Raw genomic sequence first — 25,277 nt, 5'->3', positions numbered from 1 at the left:
TTCAGGTGAACCTCATTTATGAAAAACAACATTGCAGCCACTCCTGACTTCATTCATATTTTCTTACTTTTTTATCATTTCTAAGAAGATGCGTGTCATGATTTTATTTTAAGGGATAATATAACGACGTTTCTTCTTGATAATCAGCAGAACGTATTTTAGCTCGGTAAAAACAACCATTGTAAAATTAATGAAGATGAAAAATCTACAGATTAACCAACTTTTCTGAACCATTGCCAACCAATCAGCTCCAAGGAATGGTCGTGATGTAAGCAGTGGGCGGGTTTTAGCTGCAAAGAGCGGTGGATTTTGCTAGATACGATGTACGGAAAACTTGATTGCGCCGAAGAAACTTCGGCTCAGTTTTTATTTGTTAATTCTGGTTATTCGTTGAGATATCATAATAGACTCATGAAAATGGGATTTCGGAATGCGTTCAACGTTTCTTCATTTGAATCTTGCTTTCAGCTTTGTTCTGTTTCTCTATGTCAACGCTTTCCACCAACCCCAAAGAAAATCCTCGCCAAAAATTTTTCCAAGACAGGACTTGGTGGTACTTTTTTATTTATCATAGTTCAATACATGGATATTATGTGATCAAGTTGAATGTTGTTGAATGTCCTGTAAAACGTATTCAGCAACATCTGGTGCCCATGTCGGCATCTCAAAAAATCAAGCCAGTCATAATCTGCGTGAATTTTGCAATGCGTTTTGCGTCAGGCACCGCTATAGGCGCCAACACCACAAGCCACCACCTGTCCGTGGCTGAAGGTTTCATGGGCCGTGGCTGAGAGTTTCATGGGCTGTGGCTAAGTGTTTCATACAGCAGTATACGATGCACAGAAAACTCGATTGCGCCGAAGAAACTTCGGTTCGTTATTTACTGGTTACATTCTGAATTTCTTTTATCGTCATGTATTCTGAATGAAGGCCTTTCCGTCTTTCATTATACATATACCGTAGTATTAAATCCTAACATCCAGAGCTCTTCTGAATCATCCTCCTCCGCATGAAAAGAATCGAATATTCCTCTTTTCAAATTCTTCAGACTTTTTTTTTTTTATCTAAAATTAAGCGAAAGAAAAAGGGAGAGAGAGAGATTGTCTTCATAGGAAAATAGTATTTGAAATGTAAAAAAGCAATTGTCTGTTACAGCCTTTTAACTAAGCTTACCTTATATATATATATATATATATATATATATATATATATAGCTATATATATATACACACATATATATTATATATATATGCGTATATATATATATATATATATATATATATATATATATATATATGTGTGTGTGTGTGTGTGTGTGTGTGTGTGTGTGTGTGTTGAATTCCTCTCTCTCTCTCTCAATAGAAGTAAAATAAAAAATAAGAGACTGTTGATTGCTGATGATGCTTATCTGAAAAATCCACGAGACTCACCGAAGCGCATGTGAATAATTTATGGGTCAAAAACTTCTTGCGGAGCAGATTCGATAATGCTAATGGACTCGAGGCTTTTTGCCTCTGGCGTTGAAACCACAGAGATTTGGCGCCATCATTTCTAACGCATAATTCAGAGGTACTTGTTATATTTTCGTGAGACTAACAGCTGAAAAATCATATCTTTTCTCAATATATGCTTTTACAGCTACGTATGCCATTAATAAAAAAATATTTTTTCCACATGGCAAATTTTTAAAAAATGTAAGAAAAAAACATGAGCTTGCTTTTGTCGCTACGAATATTAATGGGAAAAACCTAATTTTTTCACACGTCAAGTCTAAAAAAAAAGATTGTACAAACATGCACACACACATACACAGATATATATATAATATATTATAATTATGATAATATATATATATATATACATATTATATAATTACATACATACATACATAAATTATATATATAATATATTATATACATATATATATATATATATATATAGATATAATATATTTAATATTTAATATATAATAATATATATATATATATATATATACTATATATATATATATCTATATATATACAATATAATAATATATATAATATATATATGGTATTATTTATTTAATTTATATTATATATATATATATATATATATAATATATATATATATATATATATATATTATATATATATGTGTGTGTGTGTGTGTGTGTGTGTGTGTGTGTGTGTGTGTATGTGTGTGTGCATGTATGTACAATCTTTTTTTAAGACTTGACGTGTGAAAAAATTAGGTTTTTCCTATTAATATACGTAGTTACAAAAGCAAACTCATGTTTTTTTTTCTTTTTTTTTTTTTTTTTAAATTTGCCATGTGGAAAAAATATTTTTTATTAATCGCATACGTAGCTGTAAAAGCATATATCTTTTTCATTTGAACCTTTTTTTGGAGATTTGCTGTGTGAAAAAATAAGGCTTTTTTATTGTCATAACTTAGCCAGAAAAGCATATATTTTTTTAGCTTTAACAGGTAAAAAATATGGTTTATTGTAATGGCATACGTAGCCACAAAAGCATATATATACATATATATATATCTATATATATATATATATATATATATATGTGTGTGTGTGTGTGTGTGCGTGTGTGTGTGTGTGCATTACAATTTTTTTAGCTTTGGCTTATTAATGGCATACGTAGCTACTGAAGCACATATTTTTTTCGTAACTTTCTTTTTTTTGAGATTTGGTATTTGGAAAACATTAATTTTAGTATTGACATCGTAACTACAACATATATTTTTTTCATTCTGCATTTTTTAAAACTTTGATATGTGGAAAAATATGGTTTAATTTTACATTTTTTTTTTAGCTTTGACAGGCGGGATAAATATAGTTTATTTTCGGCATACTTTCATTTTACTTTTTTTCTTTTTGAGCTTTGACAGGTGGATACATATGGTTTATATTGGCATACATAGCTACAAAAGCATATATTTGTTTCATTTTACGTTTTTGGCGCGCTTTGACATGTGGAAAAATAAGGTTTTCATTATTAGCATTGGTTGTATTAACCTTTCTGTCCCTAAGAGGTTCTGCATGAGTGCTATTGACGTCACAGAATATGGAGAGCCTCACCTATTACGAGAATTAAGTAGCCGAACTCTAAGTCTTGTAGAATAACAGTACTTTAGAATCGAGCTGAAAATATGCCTTACATTTTCACTTCCCTCGACGCCTTAACAGAATGTGATTTGTTTTTGATCGCAGACTTTAGGAATAGTATCCTGACTTAGGAGTTCTCATGATTTTAATTAGTTTACAACTTACGAATTACTTTTGTTACCACTACATAACTTTTATAAGAAAAAAAATCTAACATTTTTTTCGATGTCGATGGACCATAGCTGTTAATACACTATATAATTTAATGCTAAATCACTCTCTCTCTCTCTCTCTCTCTCTCCTATCTCCTCCTCTCTCACTCTCTCTCTCTCTATCCTCTCTCTCTCTCTCTCTCTCTCTCTCTCTCTCTCTCTCTCTCTCTCTCTCTCTCTCATGTCATACCTGTGAGTTATTGAATCCTCTTCTTTTTATCCCATAAGCAAATTCCCGGACCCTCTGCTCGTTAACATTTTCCTTGTATTCGGCCCAAGTTGACCAGATCGGGTCCTGAAGCATCCTGACGTCTGGAATGGCGGGAGGATACGGGAATGAGACCGGAGTCGTCCTTTCGTGAACCTGAAAGGAAGGAGGGAATTCAGGTATAAAATGCTGTCATCTTGATTCTGTCACCTTCCTGTGTTGCAGTTTTGTCTTCAATGCAAAATGATGTCTCTTTTCTGCGTTGTTATTTTGTGTCCTTTTGTTTTGTGGTTTTATCTTAATTTACAAAATTGTCCCCTTTCTGTGTTGCTGTTTTGTCTTCAGGTGCAAAATTACGTCTGCTTTTTGTGTTGTTGTTTCCCCTACGGGTGCAAAATGATGTCTCCTTTCTGCGTTATTGTTTTGTCTCAAGGTGCAAATTCTGTATCCTTTACATTGTTATTTAGTCTTCAGGTGCAAAATTATATCTCCTGTCTGTGTTGCTGTTTTGTCTTCAGGTGAAAAATTCCGTCTCCTTTTTTGTGTAGTTACTTTGGATTCAAGTGCAAATCTCTGTTTTGTCTTCATGCGCAAATTTTTTCTCCTTTTTGACTGCTGCTTTGTCTTCAGGTGCCTCATTCTATCTCATTTCTGTGTTGTTTTGTCTTCTGGTGTAAAATTATTTCAACTTTTTGTTTTACTATTTTTCCTTCAAGAAAACAATTCTGTTACCTTCCTGTGTTGTTGTTTGTCTTCAGGTGCTAAATTCTGTTTCCTTTCTGTGTTGTTATTTTGTCTTCAGCTGCAAAATTCTGTCGTGCTTCTGTGTTACTGTCTTGTCTTCTGGTGCAAAATTCAGTCATTTTGGTTCTGCCATCTTCCTGTATTGCTGTTTGGTCTTTAGGTGCAAAATATTGTCGCCTTGATTCAGTCCCTTTCCTGTGTTGTTCGTCTTCAGGTGCAAAAGTCTGTCACTTTCCTGTGTTGCTGTTTAGTCCACAGATGTTTTCAATAAGGGCCAGTAACTTCATGGAATATTTCTTCAATAAAAACTTGTTACCACTGAATCTTTGATCAGTTTGTTTTCAGTACGAGAGAAACTTACCGGTGTTTTTATGATATTTACGAGAATAAGGAAGCGTTTTAAAACATTGTACATGTTTTTTGTTATATTTTCCTTTTTGAATTATTACAATATCTGGATCCAGGAAAGGTATTCTGGAGTGTACTTTGGTGAGTGTGAGGATTTATTTGTGGTTAACATTACATCGTTCTAATGTTCTCCGGCTAAGCAGTGACAAGCGTATGCAAAAAAGTGTAAGGAAATCGAGAATCCGAGAGAGCAATGTAGTTGTTAAGATTAATATTTGGACTGTTAACTAGTGAGACGTCATTCCATTTCCGAGAGCCAGCCAATCACTGGCGTGCAGTGGGCGGGGCTTAGCTGCAAAGGGCCTTGGATTTCCCTATAATCAAGGGCACCGAAAATAGATCTATCTTTCGGTGGTCTCGGTAAAATGCTGTATGAGTCGTGCCCCATGAAACTTTTACTACTGGCTGGTGATGGCCTGGCCTATATCGCAAACTAACTTTAAATAAAATAACAACTACAGAGGCTAGAGGGCTGCAATTTGGTATGTTTCATGATTGGAAGGTGGATGATCAACATACCAATTTGAAGCACTTTAGCCTTAGTAGTTTTGAAGATCTGAGGGTGGAAAGAATAAGTGTGAACAGACATAAGTGCGGACGGACGAACAAAGACGGCACAATAGTTATCATTTCAGAGCACTAAAAGCTCTTTTTGTTTACTAGTATAAATATCCTTTTGCGTGACAAGCAGACTACTAATTTAACCTTTTACTATTGAATGGTAGTTTGGATGTTTAAGTTATTGAGTTGTTGTTAATGCTTTGATAGCTCCCATGGCATTTCCTGCTCGCACGCGCGCCCAGTGCACACACATAAACTATGTTACTTATATAATAATATATATATGGTATATATATATATATATATATATATATATATACATATATATATATATAGATATATAATATTATATATTATATATATATACTATATATATATATATATATGATTGTGTGTGTGCGTGTGCTGCGCGCGTGCAAGCAGGAAATCCCATGTAACCTATCAAAGTATTAACAAAAACAGAATAACTAAATATCCAAACTACCATTCAATACTACAATGTTAAATTAGTAGTCTGCTTCTCATGCGAAAGAATATTTATACCAATAAGCAAAAAAGCACTTTTAGTTTTCTGAAAAGATAACTATTGTGCCGGCTTTGTTCGTCCATCCACACTTTTTTCTGTCTGCCCTCAGATTTTCAAAACTACTGAGGCTAGAATGCTGCAAATTGGCATGTTGATTATCCACGCTCCAATAATCAAACATACCAAATTGTATCCCTCTAGCCCCAGTACTTTTTATTTTATTGAAGGTTAAAGTTTGCCATAATCGTGTGTCTTGGCAACGATATGAAGCCAGGCCATCACCGGGCCGTAGTATAAGTTTCATGGGCTGCGGCTCATACAGCATTATACCGAGACGCCGAAAGATAGATCAATTTTCGGTAGCCTTGATTATAGCAAAATCCAAGGCCTTTTGCAGCTAAGCCCCTCCCACTGCACGCCAGTGATTGGCTAGCTCTCGGAAGGGGAATGACGTCACACTAATTAACAGTTCAAATGTTTGCCAGTACGGATTTGACTCAGTTCGGTCATGTTGAGCTCTGTGCATGAAAGATGACGCCACAGATTTGAGTTCCCAGAATAATAAAGTATGCAATTGATATCTCCGATAAAAAATATGTTAAGTTGTACATTATTTCGAAGATCTTGGATCAGTCTGTCTGTGCATCTTTTTTTTTTTATCATGCGCACCCTAAATACACATGCCTCTTGTCTTTTTTTTCTAAATTGGTGTTGCCCAACATAAGCAATTCCACATAGACCACATTAATTGAAATGAAGCATAGACTTATGCAGCAAGTTCAGATATTAAGGCACTAATTCAGCATAACCCTGCATGTCAAATGTTAACATCATTTTGAGATGAAGTTTACGTATAAAATTCTTATATTTTGAGGCAATGCAGGCATAGGCCTACGCCTCAATTTCTTACTGCAAATAAATTTCTTTCCGTATCTGTTGGATATGGAGTAGCTTTTAAATAGTATAGAAGCCCTGCCTTCCCGATATATAATGTATATGCATACGGTGAAATGTACACGTATAAGCATGTGAATATTCACATACATGTGTACATGAGGCGATAGCCATAGCAAATGCAGAGCCACTTATACCACAGAGAATAAAAGTAAAATTTATGGGCAAGTAGCCGATGGTACACAGATCAATCACAGGACTGTCTCAGACTTACACACAACTATCAAACTGCTCCCGATGAAATATATTGAAAATATATTTACTAAAGGGATAGCAAATTATATTACTGTGATGAGTAAGTAAATTTAAGGCTGCTGTACCATTTCTATGAAACTGAAGGCTATAGTAGGAAAGCATCATAAGATACTTAACAAAAGAAGAAAAAAATAAATGAAAGCTGAAAAAGTTATGTAGGAAATGATCCAAACCCTGTTGGACAAAAGTATACATAGAGTCAGTAAACTCTCTCTCTCTCTCTCTCTCTCTCTCTCTCTCTCTCTCTCTCTCTCTCTCTCTCTCTCTCTGTTGTTAGGAGAATATTCTAGCGCAGACTATATCCATAAAGATCTCGATTACTTTTAAATAAAACAACTGACTAAATTTCAGTTAACAAGAGTTGGCAGATAATTCTTTACACCAGTATTTTATAAATAGGTCTATGGATATTCTGCCAATGTATTACGTTACCATATGGAAAATATTCGAAGACTAAAAACACCATAACAGCAGCAACATAACAAGAGTAACCACTAAAAGAACTACAATAAAACAGCTGAATATAGAAAGGCCTATACGTAATCCAAACGCCATACGCTACGTAAACCGACAAAAAGACATTGGACATTATGGGTCTACGCCATTTTTTATGATCCTGTTATTATGAAAAGAGATAACGTCCTTAAGAAAATTCTCAGCAAATTATTTCCAACATGTCCCACATAACCTATCATACTGTAACCTTAAGTTAAACAGGGCATATTATGGTTTAGGAGAGTGTGGTCACTACTAGTCATCCCTCTGAATGTGTAAACGATTGCAATGAAATCGATGTTCTGACTATTCAAATGTAGTAATATTTCCTAGAAATAACATGAAATACCAATCTGCATAGCTCTGAGAAAGTCTGTATGTTTAAGCTTAGAATGGCGAACACAATTGACAATATTAGACTGTAATTATCATTGTCCTGTAATTCAAGTGCACTTCCGTACTCAGGTGAACCTCTTTTACGAAAAACAACATTGCAGCCTCGCGGAACACTCCTGATTTCATTCATATTTTCCTACTTTTTTACCATTTTCAGTTAAATGTGCATCATGATTGTAATTCAGGGAGTAATATAACGTTTCCTCTTGACAATCAGCAGAACGTATTTCAGTTCCGTAAAACAACTATTGTAAAATGAAGGAAAATGAAAAGAACAGCAGATTAACTAACTTTAAAAACATTGCCAACAAATCGGCTTCAAGGGATGGTCGTGATGTAAGCAGTGGGCTGGTCTTAGCTACAAAGAGATGTACAGAAAACACGACTGCGCCCCCCCCAAAAAAAAAAATAAAAAAATCTTCGCATTTTTTGTTTTTACTTGTCTAAAGTTGGCAGACACAAAACATTTCATTATGCAACAAGTTTGTGATAATAGTATGAAGGCTGCAAATTCTGAGCCGTGTCGATCGAACGGTTCGTAACTTTTGCTCTTTCAAAGTTTGAATAATTAAACAAAAATGGCCTATTTTCATGTAGGAGTATTTCTCTCTGCCGTAATCAACTTTTGTAATTCCTCGAGAACCAAAAAAGATGGAAAGGTCATCGACCTTTCTCTGGAAAGTGCTTGACGTGGCATGTGCGCATGCGCCATAGAATATGAGTATATTGCAAAATTCTGAACTCAAGAATACACCAAAATTCCATCCTTCAGGAAGAATGGAGTTCTCCCTGAATCTCATCGTCTAGTGGACGGAGAGATTCGCTTTTATGCTCCAACAGTTTTAAGAGCAAGGTCCATTAATCTCCAAGATATTGAGGGAAAACCGAGGCCCACTCTAATCTTGGAAATGTCGCTTTTGTCAGCGGTAGGTCTCTTTTTCGTAGGCTTGAAGCAGAGTTTTGGTTGAGACGAGTTTCCCAAACAGAATCTTCAAAGTCAAGATGTCGTAACAAAATTAAGAGACCTTTCTTTCTGAATGAAATATATTTGCATCTCTCCTTTATCATCAGGGAACATAAGACTTTCATGGTTCGTAAGTAGCATCAAAGGAAAAGAGAGAGAAGAAAAGGATTATTTAATACTGGGTTTTAAAACCGCGAGCGATCCGTTATAATATAAAAAAGGTGTGACTTGAAACAAACTTCATATTGAAATATTTCACAGAAGAAACGACGGAACCGAATATTAGAATCTAACAAGCCCGGTACTAACGATGTAAGAAACTTTTTTTTTTTTTTCTTTTAGCTGATAGGTAAGATGGGTGAAAGAAGAGTGAGGGGTGTTAGCTAGCTAACCGTGGTAGGGAATAGTTTGGAAAGTTAAGTATTAGTAAGAGTAATGTAAATTGTGGTTTATCCACAATTTTATTTGGGTAAGGGTACAATTTTCTAACTAATCTTAACATAATACATTAATGATTTTACATCATACTGACATGGTGAATTGTACAGATTACATATTTTGAATTTTATTACATAATATAATCATATTTAATAAATTTCCAATTTTCTAACTCTAAACTTAATTTTAATTATCATAATGATTTTGCATTATATCTACATAGGGAATTCTACAAATTACTTTTTCACAAGACATTTCTTAATAATATAATGGTCGAGGTTCATCGCGATGAATATATGAAGATACTCTTCTCCACCATCTGTGGTCTGTGTTGTTTGGGTCAAGGTTTCTCTCTTCTGCTTCTGATTCTTCTGCTAATTCACTGTTGTTAATTATTTTTTCAAATATTTTGCCAGGTATTTCTAGTAATGATATTGGTCTAAAATTCTCTACCTGGCACGTATCTTTTCCTGGTTTGGGTATCAAAATCATTATTGCATTCTTGAATATAATTGGAAAATATCCCATGGAGAGAGCCCAATTGTATATTTCTCTTAATTTTTCAAGTGCAATGTCTGGTAAATTTTGAATTATGACCTTGTTAATTCCACTTCTTCCTGGTGCCTTGTGTTTAAAATTTCTAATTATTATTTTGATTTCCCATAATTCTATTTTCCTTGTTAGAGGGCAGTCTTCATTGAGTCTGTTAATGTCAGCTGCATGATGAGGATTCGTTCTGTGTCTATGTTGTTCAATGAATTCATTGACTATTGTCTCATGATGGTTGTCGAAATTTTGGTTATCCTCCTGCGTTATCTGGAATATATCCTGCCAGTAGGCCTTGTGCAGTACTTCTTTCTCTTGGTCATCATATATTTTCTCATTCCTATGCTTTATGTATGGCGATGTATTAGTTTTGCTTCCCATCAGTCTTGCAACGGAGTTCCAGAAATGTTTGGGGTTATTGTACTGTATTTGTGTATTCTTTATTAAGTCTTCCCAATTTTGATTATATAATCTTGAGTTTTCTTGTACTAACTGTTCTTGTAATGATACATATGTTCTCATTAATGTATTGTTCCAACCTGTTATAAGTACTGTGTTTTGGATGTTGTAATGTCATTGTATCAATTTTAACTTATCGCTACTAATAGGGTGTGAAAGTGTTGTGAATTTAGCTATGGGTATATGATTTTTTATAGCTTCCGCTATATTTTTATACCATTCTTCAAGTTCTTCGTCAACTATTTCTTTTGTAATTTCTATTTCATTTGAATTTTTTGTTGTTGTCTAATAATTTTTCTTCTATTTCATTTTTGAATTTTTTGTTGTTGTTCGAATAATTTTTCCTTCTATTTCATTTTTGAAGCCTTCCCAGCTTGCTCTTTTTATATTTGGTATTTCTAAGGATGGAATCATTATTGGATTTGTTGACAATGTAATTACCATTGGTATATGATCGGAGGAAGTTGCTGGCCCTCTTGTAATGGCAATATTGAGATGAATTTTGTTATTTCCTCATATTATATCTGGCTTTCCTTTTCTGTTATTTGCTTCGAAAGTATCAAAATCAGGTCCTAAGTGTATGATATACTTTTTATTTATTATTCTGACAATTTCTTTACCGGTGTAATTAGATTGCCTATATCCAAATAGTTGGTGTCTGGCATTTAAATCTGCAATGAGATAGGTAGGTTCCCTCCTGTTCATTAACTTCATTACATCTGGTAGCGGGAAATAATGTCTTCTTGGCGTCTTGTAAGCTGTAGCGATCACTATTGGCCCTTTGTTAGTATGAATTTGGACTACTAAAAAGTCGTCTTGGAAATCGTTTATTATCTTATGTCTGATATTATTCTTGATTGCTATTGCTATTCCTGCAAAGGGTTCATCAGTAAAGTTTTGCGTATATGTATTATATCTGGGTCTTCTTCTCTATATATATTGTATAATTCAAATTTCTTTGTTTTCCAAGATTTCACGTTATGCTGAATTATTTTAATTCTTCGCAGAGTTGAGTCCATTTGAGTTACAGTGGTCTAATAATTGTGTTCTTTTTCTTTCATTTTTCCGTTTTCGGTATTCTTGGCTACTGGCGTGCTGAAGTTGAGTCTTGTGGATTTTGTAAAATAGGAGAACTGGAGAAATCCGAGAAGCTTAGTAGTAAGGCTTGTATTTCTTCTGTTAATTGATGCTGCTGCGCTTCTTGCAAATTACTTATGCGTCCTGAGGGATGGATTGGCGAGTTCGAATTTGAATTGGGCTCATTTCCGGGTATAAAGTCTTCATCTAATGAGGAGTCGTCTTCTGAGCTCTCTGCTGTGTTTTCTTCATATTGTGTGCTTTCTTGCACATCCTGTTGTGTATCCTGAGTTGCTTGTAAATTTTCTGCTTTGTTTGTAAGGTTTTCTTGTCTATTATTCCTTTTCATGGTGCTTGGTATCATGTTTACTGTTTCTTCAGAGAAGTGTATTGTTATCTGCTAATATGCTGTTTATTACTGAGGGGTAGAATCCTTCTTGGCGCAGCCCCAGTTTTATTGCTAAATTTATTATAATCGTGATTCTTGTCTCTTCTTGTATTCTACTTATATTATTCTGGATGTTATTTGCATTAGCCTGGCAATTTCCCGTAATGTACCGTTGTTTGTAGTGGATGTTGCATATCTGTATATATATAAGAAACTGAAATTTGACAAATTTCACTAAAACCCAAAAAGTAATTTTACAACGAGTATTTTGCCTGAACTTGCCTAGTCTAATTTTGTTTTAACCTGGATGTAGGGCCATCTTACGCCGAGGAGCTGAATTCTGTATTTACGCTGATACTGGACAATTGTTAATAGTGAATGAGAATTTTATCATGAATAACATTAAAGGATACACGAAATAGTTAACCAGCTCTTTCTGGATAGGCTAGGCTTTAGAATAAGATCAGACATTTCCAGACAGGGTGAGTTGACAAACTTCTTTAACGTAGGATCCTCCAGATAATTAATGTAGCCGTTGGTAGGGAACTAGATGTTCCTGTTTCGCATCTAGTAGATTGTTTTGTTATGTTACCTCGTTATGTGTATTTAGGCTTTTATTATCATAATAATCCTACTACACAGGAAACAGGGACACACAAAAAAGGAAGTATTATAATGAATTATTAGTAAACTGCGAGTATCTTCATATATCCACGTATGATGTGTATTTATTCCTTATTTAATAGTGAATATCAGATAATCAAAATTGATCTTGTGACTCATCAATTAATGTAAAACAGTAAATTTGCAACACCTGTTATTAAAAGTAAGTGTTGCGATACTTATATAAAGAAAACTGTTTGCCTTAATTTGGATGTGAAGTAGGAGACTTAGAAATGTAGAATATTTACTCTGTTATAGAAATCACAATCATATTACATATAATAGTAGACATTTTTGTATAACGTCTAGTGTGAATTAGAGATATACCAGAGTACCGGTATCGGTGGTATCGGCTAATTTTTTAGGTATCGGTACTCGGTATCGGTAAAAAATGGGCCAACACTTTTGTATCTAACTTCGGATAAGGCTATAATTTGGAACTTCAATCATAAGAAAGCTGAACATATAAGCATTACATAATGTGCTCCAGTCACGGTGACTATAGTTTTGCACTAACAAGCAGGTACCATATACTGCATGCATATAATATATATATATATATATATATAGTATATATATATATATATATATGCATGTGTGCATATAGATTTATATATTATAATATATATATTATATATATATATATATATATATATAGATAATATATATATATATAATATATATATATATTAAAAATTATAATATCAATTACCACGTTGTAGAAAACAATCTGCACGGCAAGAGAGCAGGAGTCTAATAGACAAAAGCAACGGAATTATTCAGAAAGAGCTTACTGAAATGTATCGGTATCGGCCAAAATTTTTGTATGGGATGAAGAGGGCCTTCAAGTTTTCATCCCTGTTTTATAGAGATCTAGTTTTAGAGGTCATTTCTCCTCTGTTCATAAAAAGTGCGATCATGTCTCTGGACAACTTTGCCAGTATTTTGACTCTTACTGTTACAAATTTACCAATATTTTGACTATTATTATTATATCTTTACCGATATTTTGACTCTTATCGTTACAACTTTACCAATATTTTGACTCTTATTGTTACAACTTTACCGATATTTTGACTCTTATTGTTATTACAGAGGCTGCTAAGGTACCTTAAAGCGTTTTACTTTCTATTCTGGGTAATTTACAGCAGGCAATTTATTTTTCGTCATCATTGATGAGTTTATTACAACTGACTCCATCTGTATTATTTCCCCCTCCCCCCCACCACCCCTGCGTACTACGTTCATTTTGTGATCACTTTTGAGGACATTTTGAGGTCATTCTATTCTACTGAAAATGTCAGGATTGTTTTAGCCCTCTGGCTTATTACATAAGATTCCATATGTATTATGGACAGTTGTGCAAATATCCTTCACAATAACGTGGATTAAATCAGCATTGATTTGCCTTTAATACTTTGCAACAACAAAAATGAGAGTTGAGATTTGCAGCGAGCTTGTGCAACACCTATTTCATGGTTAAAAATGAGAGGTAAGCAGGATCTTGAAAACGTGCATCTTTCTATTTTTTAAGCTTGACTTTTGTAGTATGTTATAGCATAACATTTTGCTCATATGTCTGCAATATAATAATAATAATAATAATAATAATAATAATAATAATAATAATAATAATAATAATAATAATAATAATAATAATAATAATAATGGGTATACTTGATTTTTGGAATGTTGTCAGTCCAACTGCCTTGTCTCTACAGGGCGATGTGACATCAGGAGACAAAGAATGCAGGAACATGGCAAGCTGGAAGAAGAAGAAAGAAAAAGAAGTATATGAAATGATCAAACGAACGAAGCTCGAACAACATCCGTACCTCCTTGACGTTGGCTCCAGAGCACAGGTAGTATGTCAAAGTGAGAGGAAAGTCTGGAAGCGGCGGGTATGGTGGCTCCCGGGCGGCTCTCAGACACAAGAGGTCAGCTTTCCCATCCTCGTCTTCGTCCGGGAGACTCAAGAAAAGAGGTGTGTCGTCTGTTACCTGTGAGGGTAAATGATATTGTTAATGATTGTGTGTTTGAATTGAAGTGAATTTGAATATTGAATATTTAAGCCAAAGGCCAAGCGCTGGGATTTATGAGGCATTCAGCGGTGAGGGGAAATTGACAATAAGATTTGAAAGGTGTAGCAGGAGGAAATCCTCGCAGTTGCACTACGGATCAATCATTAGGAGAGGGTGGAAAGTAAGATAGAGGAAAGAGAATATGAATGGAGGTACAGTACAAGGAGTGAAAGGGGTTGCAGTCAGGGGCCGAAAGGACGCTGCAAAGAGCCTCAAGTAGTGCCTACAGCGCACTCTGAGGTGTACTGAACTGACGGGTCTACCTCCCTACGGGGTTGTATGTTTGAGTTCACTGTTATTGATACCACATACCTTCATGAATAACTAGGAACTTACTATAGTAACTCTTATTGTCTGCGTAGAATAGAACAGAATATAGGATTGAGGCCAAGGGCCAAGTGCTGAGATCTATGAGGCCATTCAGTGCTGAAAGGTGAACTGACAGACATTAAGAAGGTTTGAAAGAAAAAGGATAAAAACCTCCTCGCTGTTGCACTAGGAAACTTTTTTTAAAGAGGGTGGATAGTAAAAGGTAAGAAAGAGAATATGAAGTGAGGTACAGTAAAAAAAATGAGAGAGGTTGCAGCTAGAGGTCGAAGGGACGCTGCAAAGACTCTTAAGTAATACATGCAGTGCACCACGTAAGGTGCACCGGAAGCACTATCCACTTAAGGGGCTCATTTTTTGCATGCTAGCCTGTTCATGTGCTTTTAATAATGTATATCCAATTGACAGGCAACATAATGCCCTTTCCTGGGCTGCACTACCACCCACACCAGACAAAAAATAAACAAACAAAAAAAACAAACAAACAAGGAAAACAAAACGCAGGCAGTAATATGTATGTCAATTCCAGAAATAAAGCCGTTGAAACCGAAAAAACCCAAAGTTTCGCAGCAGAATGCTAGAAACCGAAGTAACTGAACTGTACCGAATGTGGGATATTCATTGTTCTTGCCGAGGTTACTTTTAAACCATTAATCGAGTATGAATGCAAAATATAGCTTTATGGTAGTTTTTGGGTATGATTTTGATGACTTTGACATGTATTGCTGTCGGAAACCCTTAGTTTACGCATACCACAGCCTCTGACGATGCTGAGAAACCCAAGGAAAGCAAGGTTTTTTGGGTGTTGGGACCGAAATGAACTCTGGAACGGAGGTGCATCTTAAATTTACCTTCCCTATCCTGACCTTTTGGGCGACACGTTCTATATGACTGGTCTGGGGCCAGCTAACCTTATCAAAGATGTCAGTGCACCTTCCGTGGTGCATTGCATGCACTTTTAAAGAGAGTCTGCAACGCCCCTTCGGTCCCTAGCTGCACCCACTTATTAGCGATTTTCATTACCTCCATTTCTGGTCTTACTTTCCAACCCTTTAACTATTAATTTTTAGTGCAATGCGGGGTGGGGGAGGTTATTCTAGTTCACCTTTAGATCATTGTACTTCATCTTCATTAATTTCTGGATCTCTTTAGCTTGCTGTCTAACTCCCTTAAGCGCTAAATTGCCTTAAGTGCCTCAGTGCTCTGCTTTACGGACAAAATTTACTAAAATATAAACTTGGATGAATCCTGACATCGCCTAACCTAGCCTAAATTAACCTGGCCTAGGCAGCTGTAAATCAGAAATAGTCCTTGGTTACATACTTTACTTATTTGTCGTCCTGTAAACAACTATCCCTAAAGTGAATAGCAATTAGCCATAGAGGCAAGCCAAACCTGACCTTAAGGCTGAAGACACTGATGGTCTGGTTTCCCACTGCGGTCCCTCTTTTTTGTTAATCCTAAGTGAGGGGTGGGTTTGCTTGTCATGAGGCAAGCTAACATTCCCAACAGAAAACAATGCCGAATTCACAAATCCTGTCAAAAATATCATTCACAACAATAAATTATTCTTATGGTCACTTACCAGATATGGTATATGTTCTTACCTGACTGCATCACCAATTCCATAACCTACTAAATATTAAAGCCATAAAAAAAAGCACCATGCTTTTGAAGCTCTTTAAAACACCATCAAGTGATGCACAGACATCAGCCAGGTATGGCTTCTCCACGTAAATGAAATTAATTTAATGCGAAATTAACACTATTTACCCGACGAAACATGAAGACAGAATCACTACGGTAGAGAAATTACGAAAAAGAAAAACAGAAGGCAGCACATCAGGCTATACATAATCATAAGACGAGTTATAATTCCAGTTTTTTTTCCAATATCTCGTAAAGTTTATAATTCCTACCTTTTTTTCCAATACCTCGGAAATATACATCCGCAACGATTTTAACAGCCCCATCCCCACACAAAAAGGTCTTGGAATTTGTCAAAATAGCCATTGATCGCCTAATTTACACTGAATCTTAATGTAGTTTTAAAAGTAACTAATACATATATTGCAGCTATAGTATCCCACGTATACTGAGAACATGCTGCAGTCATCTCTTTTGTGGCAGTAATCCTCCCTGAAAATCTGTTATGGACCCGGGAACGAAAATGGTAAGCTGAAAACGTTGTTAAGCAAAGGATTTAGCTCTTTGGCTCCTCGCCAGATTTCCCAAATCTGTTTGTTTAAAATCCGTCAATTTGCAAATTTGATCAGAATGAATTCTGTAGGCGGTTGGTGCTTGATTTTAGCACTTAAAAGCTTACGGATATCGGTCGTAATCCCATGTCACTCCTGGGAACGTATTACGTATACATAATAATCACAATACCCTCCGAATTCTTGCTTTCTACTTACTTTTCAGATACATTTGTCATTATAAAGCCTGAGCTCCAAATGGAAGTATATAAAAAAATCTGACGTTTTCCTCAGGACTTGAGAATTTGTTTATATCTCCTATTTGGATCGCAGGCTTTATAGTGGCAAGCACATCTAAAAAGTAAGAAAAAATCGAAAATTTAAGAGGTTCTATTTTTAAAGCTAATGACCCATGTGGCAAAACTACAATTGACGAATTATCAGAAGAAAATGATGGTCATACCTTCCAAAATAATGTAGAAGTACGTAAGATGGAAAATACCAGAAAAAACTGAAGTAAAGGTCAGCAGGGAAGAGGGAGGATGTGAGGCTGAAGCTGACAGTAGGATAAAAGTGATGTGGCCATGTGGAGAGATGTAGCTGGGGTGGTATGTGATAAGAAAATGTCAACCAAGTCTAGATCTGTAGTACAGTGATAACACCAGTGTTAATGTATGGATTGTAAATATGGGCTCTAAGAAGTAAAAGGGAAGCAAAGCTTGAGAGAACGGAGATGAGAATGCTGAGGTGGTCTAGGGGAATGTCACTATCTGAGCGATTGGAAAATGATGAAATAAGAAGGGCAGGCTTAGTAAAGCTTACAGAGGTGATAAGAGTCACGACTACTATATTTCAGAGACTGCTGTCTTCCTCTTCAGGTAGATGAATGAGAAAAGTTACAGAATAGGTGGTATTTATACCAAGAGGTCCATCCGCAGGTAAGCCAATTTAGGTCACTCCCGCTGATAATCAACCTTTAATATTCTTAAGCATTGGTTGAATGAAAACCTTGTCAATGATATCTGAGTCCAATGCTCCCTTTGAGATATTCATTACCTGCCTCTCTTTAATCAAGGCCGATTCCATCATTTGACGCTAGTACCGGCAGTTGCTGCTATAAATTCTACGTGACAAATTCTAGTTTATGACTTACCCAAACACCTTAGCCAAATCCCTGATTAACGTCCAACAAAAGACATCCCCCAAGGACACTGGCATTTACGAAATCCCATGCCTGGACTGTGACCAATCTTGCATCGGATTTACAGGAAAATCACTTCCCCAGAGATCAATACAGCATAAACGGTCAGTTACATATGGACAACAGAACTCAGCTATTTTCAACCATATAAATGAACATAACCATAGAATAAACTGGGATTTGTCACGTATAATCTATAGCAGCAACTGCTGGGACAAGAATCAAATGATGGAATCAGCCTTGAACAAAAAGAGGCAGGTAATGAATATCTCAAAGGGAGGACGGGACTCAGATATCATCGTTAGTTTTTCATTCAACAAACGCTTAAGAAGATTAATGGAAGATTATCAGCGAGAGTGACCTAAATTGGCTCACTTGTGGATGGGCTTCTTGGTATAAATACCAGCTATTCTGTAACTTTTCTCATTCATCTACCTGAAGAGGGAGACAGCAGTCTCTGAAATATAGTATTTCTCTCTCTATATTTTGGTATTTTTATGGGCTCCTTTTATTGGATGGAATTCTGTTATAACAGAACATTTTTACCAGTCATATATTTATATATATATATATATATATATATATATATATATATATATATATATATATATATATATATAAAATGTGTGTTTGTGTGGAATCTACTGGTCTATTTGAACAATAAGTAACTGTAATATCTACAATGCACTCCTAACTTCTCGAATTCTTTGCTGTTTTTGGATACACTTGTCACTATAAAGCCTTAAGATCCAAGTGCTAGAAATATGAAGGAATTATGATGTCCGGTAGCAGGAAATGACGAGGTCAGGTCGACAATGTGACCTCGTCGTGCTTTGGTTCATTTCCCGCAACAAGCCATCACAACTTCTTCATATTTCTTGCACTTGAATCTTAAGGCTTTGTAGTGACAAGCGTATCCAAAAAGGTGTAAAGAATCCGAGAAATTAAGAGGGCATTGTGGCTGTTACAATTGAATATATGTATACTAGCTGTACCTGGCTACGTATTGCTGTGGCTCAGTCCGGTTAAATGGAAAAAAAAAGAAAAAGAGAAAGCACTTCTTTCTTCTTACTCGTATCGTTCTCTTCAAATCCAACGTCACTTATTCTCTTTCCCCTCTTTTCCTTCCGCCCACCTAAGTACCGAACTCTCTCTCTGTCTCTCTCTGCCTCTGTCTGTCTGTCTGTCTCTCTGTCTCTCTCTCTCTCTCCTCCCAAACAACCGCTCTTCTCTGTCTCTGTGTGTGCATCTCTCTCTCTCTCACTCACTTTTTCCATCTTTCTCCTACTTACACCCCCTCTGCTCTCTCTCTCTCTCTCTCTCTCTCTCTCTCTCTCTCTCTCTCGCTCCTTTCTCTAACTCTCTCTCTTTCTCCAACAATCACTATGGCTTTCCCTCTTTCTTCTCACTAATACCAACTCGCTCTCTCTCGTTCTCTCTCTCTCCTCCCAAACACCCGCTCTTCTCTGTCTCTCTCTGCCTCTGTCTGTCTGTCTGTCTGTCTCTCTCTCTCTCTAACCCTCCCTGTCTTTTTCCTCTTCTCCCTAGCATCCCGTCTACTCTCTCTCATTTCCTCTCCCTCTCATTCTCTCTCTGTCAACCCCCTTCTCAAACTCCACCCTCTTTGATGTCATGAATGTTTACCTACACTCGTATACCATAGGAGCGTTAGGGAAAAATATAGGGATTTAGTGAAATAATTAGATAAGAGCTGAAACTTGGTACATATGTAGAGATATGAGACTTGAACAATGTATCAAAAGTCCCATGGCCTCCCGCGCTTGCGTTAGCCGCCATATTGAAAAATGGTCGCCATATTGAAATTCAAATATCTTGTAAGATAATAGTTTTATGAAGAAATACCACTCAATAAAAGTTGTTCAGAAATTTAAGTAATAACTTTATTTTCAAAGACAATTTCCACAGAAATGGTGGCCTGTATGAAAATATGTACCGAAACCAAAGTTGTAGAACAAACCTTCCCCTTTTGAAATATATATACAAGTTTATGCATATTTTAAAAAATAAGGAAGTTATGAGGGGGAAATAAGCAGAAACCCAAAGGCTCACACATACAAAATCCAACAGTATTTTTAAAAAATAAAATAATGGGCTTAAATTGCGAACATTCTGCTAAATTACTGAACAACATTGTCTTTATATAGTACATCATTATGCTAGTTATAATAATGATATTGGAAGGAACTTATGCAGATTACCCTTTTTTTCAGAATCAAATCGGGCGCCTGAAAAAACATGATCTTTATAAAAATAAACTATGTTGGACAAATCTTTTGTGTAGAAAGTGTGATGCATACCGTACTTTGATATATATCGATAAAAATATATATATGATATATTTGATTTATATATATATATATACCTAGATCACATATATAAACAAGTAAAATATACGCAATATAATTATAATATATGTATATATACGTATATATATCAACAAACTACAAAGAAAAAACCTCTCATTTGCAATGACAAATTATTATTGTTTGTTAATATGAACATATACACATAAACACAAGGAAAATGGCAGCATGTTTAGTTTAAATATCTATGCATTAAATGTCATATAGGGAAAGTAATTAAGGTTTGAATTAGACCTGAACATCCCACACTCAGAGCAAACACACGTGATTCAAAATCAAATTTGTATCAACTCATTGTCTTCTTCAGGATCCTCCTCTTGAAATGGTAGCGAATTTTCACATCCAGCTCCACGGCACTGGCCACACATGGATGAGCACGATAAACCAGCCCTCTTACATACACATTGATGACGGCAACCTTTGCGACAGTTACAGCTCACTAAATATAACAGGTCATCTGGAGCTGGAGGTTTGATTGAAGGAATTGGTTTCAGTCCGGTTCCGCAACTGTCCCATCCCCATTCGCTTGGAGAAAGATGGTTACCATGCCAGTTTTGCACTTGAAAGAACACCCTAAACCAGTGCAGACGAGCTGCATCACATTCTGGTGGCAATGTGGATAGCTGAAAGTCAGACTTGAGTGACATCTTTGCTACTGTTCTCTTGTATGCATAAAAGCGATATTACCTATCCAAGGTTTGAGTTTTGTCAGCTCCATACACAGAAAGGAGGAAATCTCCGCCAGCTTTCGCCACTTCATCTTCAGATGCTGCTGGATTATCAAATACAGACTATGTCTCACATGTCTTGGCTTTTCTTCAGGATATTAAAAGACCTTTTTTTCCCTTTCCCATTGTAGCTGATGTTGTGTCTCAGCCTGTAACTGCGTGGAGGAACAGCAGGTGTTGCCGAAGATATCCCAGATTAGCTTGAAGTTTGCTAATAGCAGACGTCTTGTTGGGATTATGAGCTTTACCTGGTCTAATGAAAAGTATTTTCGTGGATGACTTAGAAAGTGATACAATAAGTATAAGCAAGTCTGTGACGTGACCCACTATTGCTACATTACGTCCAGTGTCTTCCAATGACCGGAGACTTGATGATCAGATGTCGGTTTTGTGTGTGACGGAGTCTTCTGATGTAACGTCACAGATAAGGCAGAGTATGCCAATCGTGTGTACGGTGTTCGTCACCGTACGTCTTCTAAAAGAGAAAATATGTGAAGATATTTCATTTATGCTTTGTCTAATGTGAACGCACTTTTGAGCAGTGCAGCCTTTTGTGGGGGAGAGATGGAGCCTCCAGGACTGTTGAGAGTGAGGACCGAATATTGAATACTTTACGTGATTTTTCAGTACACATTTGTATTCTTTTTTAACGTTTTTTTTTTACCATTTCAGTTAATGCATTTTAGTGTATCTCATACGATTTGTGTCATGCATCATTCCCCTTTATTATTGTTTCACGTGTTTTATATATGTATTTTTGGCCCTAAGAGGGTAAAGGACTTTTGGAAAATGGTGCACTCTGTTATGATTACTTATGACTTTTTGTTTTTCTGTGATGGTCGTGTCAACACTGTCTATTTCTTATGCGGTGGCTGGAATGCCTTTCAGTAGTAATAACTGGTGCTGAGGCATTTTTGGTTCCATTAGTTTATATCCTAGCTATGTTTTTGAGTTCCCGTTTTCATTATCTATTGTTCATTCAGAATTTATGCCTCATATTTCTTGAACCAGTGATGTTTTCCTTAAATTTCCAAATGAATTTAACGGTCAAATTAGTTTTAGTTATGAATTTTAAGAGAGAGAGAGAGAGAGAGAGAGAGAGAGAGAGAGAGAGAGAGAGAGAGAGAGAGAGAGAGAGAGATTCGTTGAACCCTACCAGCCCTACCAGAGGATTTTGAAAGGTAATTTACGCCCATATAGGCGCAATAGATGAAATGTGTACTTAGCACTACAAATACAAAACTAATATCTCAATATGCTTAATATCTAGTGTTCAATTCCCACATATATATATATATATATATATATATATATATATATATATATATATCTATATATATATATATATATATATATATATATATATTATATATATATTTAGCCAAGGGCACAGGAAAAATAAAAGAAGGAGTACCGAGTGCTTTCGTGTTATTTCAACACATTTTCGAGGTACCTCGAAAAATGTGTTGAAATAACAGGAAAGCGCTCGGTACTCCTTCTTTTATTTTTCCTGTGGCCTTGGCTAAATATATTGTCACACGCTATTTAGTGACATATAAGCATATAGATATATATATATATATTATATATATAATATATATATATATATATGTGTGTGTGTGTGTGTGTGTGTGTGTGTGTGTGTGTGTGTACGTAAATGTTACTTTGCGTTTGTTTATGCTTCTCAGTAAAATCTAATAAATAAAGCAGTGTTCAGACAACTCATCTTATATTTCATAAACAGTCGCTTTGGCCCTAGCATTGGTCCCACAAGCAATTTAGAAGCGAGGAATTAAGACCTTTATCCCAACAGTCATTTTAGGATTTTACTACCAGCCCAAATAGGAAGTAATTTCACGTTTGTACCCTACTGCCTTTGAGAATCGTGCCGAGGTCATTAGGAGAATTCGCTAGGCAGCAGTTCATGCCTTCCTTTGTCCACCTGTGATCCACCTCGACACTACCTGATCCAAGCTACACCTGGTTCATCCTTGCCTCTCAAGTGGTTTCATTCTTGCCTCTCAAGTGTTATTGGCTTACCAATTATTCACCCCTTCTTTCAAACCTTTGTCTGGCCATTATAACTTCCTTTCCAGCTACCTGCCAGGATTTGCATCCCCGAAGGAAGATGAGACAATAGGCCAGCTATCTGCGATCAAAACAAGAAAACAAGGAACCGACGATCATCTCTCGGTATATATAGATGTGACAACAACTCACACGTTGCTAGTTAGTTAGTGTAGCAGTAAGTCTATGCTGCTGGTCATTAGTTAGCCAGAATAAAAGTTCACTAGCCAGCTGATGACGAGAGAATCTGTCCTAGACGGCCATGTGATGCTGTCCTTATGAAGGTTGGGATCCTTCGCAACCGCCCCCGACTCCAGTGCTGATGAACCTGTAGTCCAAACATGCCCTTTGCCTCTCATCATATTCTCCCTTGGTTTTGACTGATTGCAATGCCACTCCCATTGAGGTTCCCTGCGACGGCCAATTAGCTCTATTCTACAGAGACAAAAGATTTGATTTGCGAGTACATGTTGTGGGCGCCACCCCTTTCCCATTGCCAGTGTCATATCCAATCAAGTATTCCTGGACCTTAGTGTGAAGAGTGTAGTACATTTTCCCCTTGTACCAATCCCTTGCAGGCATCCTACTCCCCTTTTTACTACCCAGTGAGATTTTGTATTGAATCATTTATCTGCAGTATTGTGTTATGTTGTTTTGAGATTGTCACTTGTACAGTAACGTGTAGTGCCACGGGGATCTATTGTTAGCTCCTGTATATTTTCTTCTGATCCCCTTTAGTGAATTATATGTTGAAGTGGACACTAAGTTTACCTTGAATCTCAATTGAGTAATTGAATTCTATTATAATCACTAGAGTGCTACTTTTTCTTATCACTGGTGTGCGGCCACCCTGAAGTCAGAGTGTTGTTGACAAGGTAAGCTTAGAGCCACCCATCCACCTCCCAGCCACGCCCATAACAATATATATATATATATACTATATAATATATATATATATATATATATATATATATATTCATTCACATGCATGTTTTGTATTATGGAACAAAAAATCTGCGCAATTTGATGTAATTCGATATTTTGATATCTGAGATTGAATGCCCTTGTGAGTCTTAAGTCAATTTTTTTGGCAACATTCTACGATATTAAAAAAACTTGTCTTGGCGCTGCTGTAACTTATGAAAGAGTGTTTGATATTCTCCATTCTTTCCTCTGTCTTATTTTATGTCACGAATCGTAAATTTCTTATCTTCCAACACTTCTAATTTGGTTGACAGTGAATCACACACTCTCTCCACGACGACAAGTGCTGCTGAACTGTTCATTATGTTGTCTGGTGGGGCCACATATGCAGATGACGGAGATGCTTATAGACAGACGAAGCCCCTTTGGCAGTGTGGGACGCACATGACGGATTTGGTGGGGCCGCAGCCTAAGAAATGCTCAAATGAATAAATGAATAAAATTCCGTTCCTAACCCTAACCTGTACATACGTAAAACCACCTTACCCTGACAGCTATTCCTCGAGAAGAGATCCAGTACGGTTCAGAGACTCCCCCGTACCACAGGTCCCTCCTCTGCAACATGTCAGCTGTTACGTAAGGTGTCTCGTTGCGTGGCACCTTCTCTATTGGCCAAGGCTGGGAGATCTGTTGACCTCCTCCGTACCTGCGGAACAAGAAACGATTGAGGTACTTACAGATATAATTTCCTTAGAGCATTTGCGAATGTTGTAAGGCAATGAATTGTCAGTGATAAGTTTTTGGTGCAGTAGGGGGGCGGGCAGATAATAAATATGATCATTATGAAGTTACAAAGAAAAATCGGTTTTGTTGTTTATGTATTTCAAAAGAAAAAGCCAAAACGTATTATTTTAAAGAATGAAGTGTCTGAAAAAGTAAAGTTTCTTTATTTACTGAAAGGTTAATG

General features: G+C 36.1%; 1 protein-coding gene across 3 annotated transcripts in view; it reads right to left on the bottom strand.

Moving 5' to 3' along the window:
• Positions 1 to 25,277, bottom strand: part of LOC135219287 (myogenesis-regulating glycosidase-like) — a 77,862-nt gene that overhangs the window by 31,430 nt on the left and 21,155 nt on the right. For 2 of the 3 annotated variants that reach the window (XM_064255917.1, XM_064255918.1), the window contains 3 exons: positions 24,857 to 25,016; positions 14,236 to 14,400; positions 3,509 to 3,682 (listed from right to left, as the gene is read on the bottom strand). In XM_064255917.1, coding sequence (XP_064111987.1) covers positions 3,509 to 3,682; positions 14,236 to 14,400; positions 24,857 to 25,016 — 499 coding nt within the window. The remainder of the gene's footprint in view (positions 1 to 3,508; positions 3,683 to 14,235; positions 14,401 to 24,856; positions 25,017 to 25,277) is intronic. The other variant, XM_064255919.1, reaches the window with a different exon arrangement.

This window comes from Macrobrachium nipponense, chromosome 1 (genome assembly GCF_015104395.2).
Source record: "Macrobrachium nipponense isolate FS-2020 chromosome 1, ASM1510439v2, whole genome shotgun sequence".
Classification (NCBI taxonomy): domain Eukaryota; kingdom Metazoa; phylum Arthropoda; class Malacostraca; order Decapoda; family Palaemonidae; genus Macrobrachium; species Macrobrachium nipponense.
Note: the sequence above shows the minus strand (reverse complement) of the source record. Positions and strands in the feature narration are given on the sequence as shown.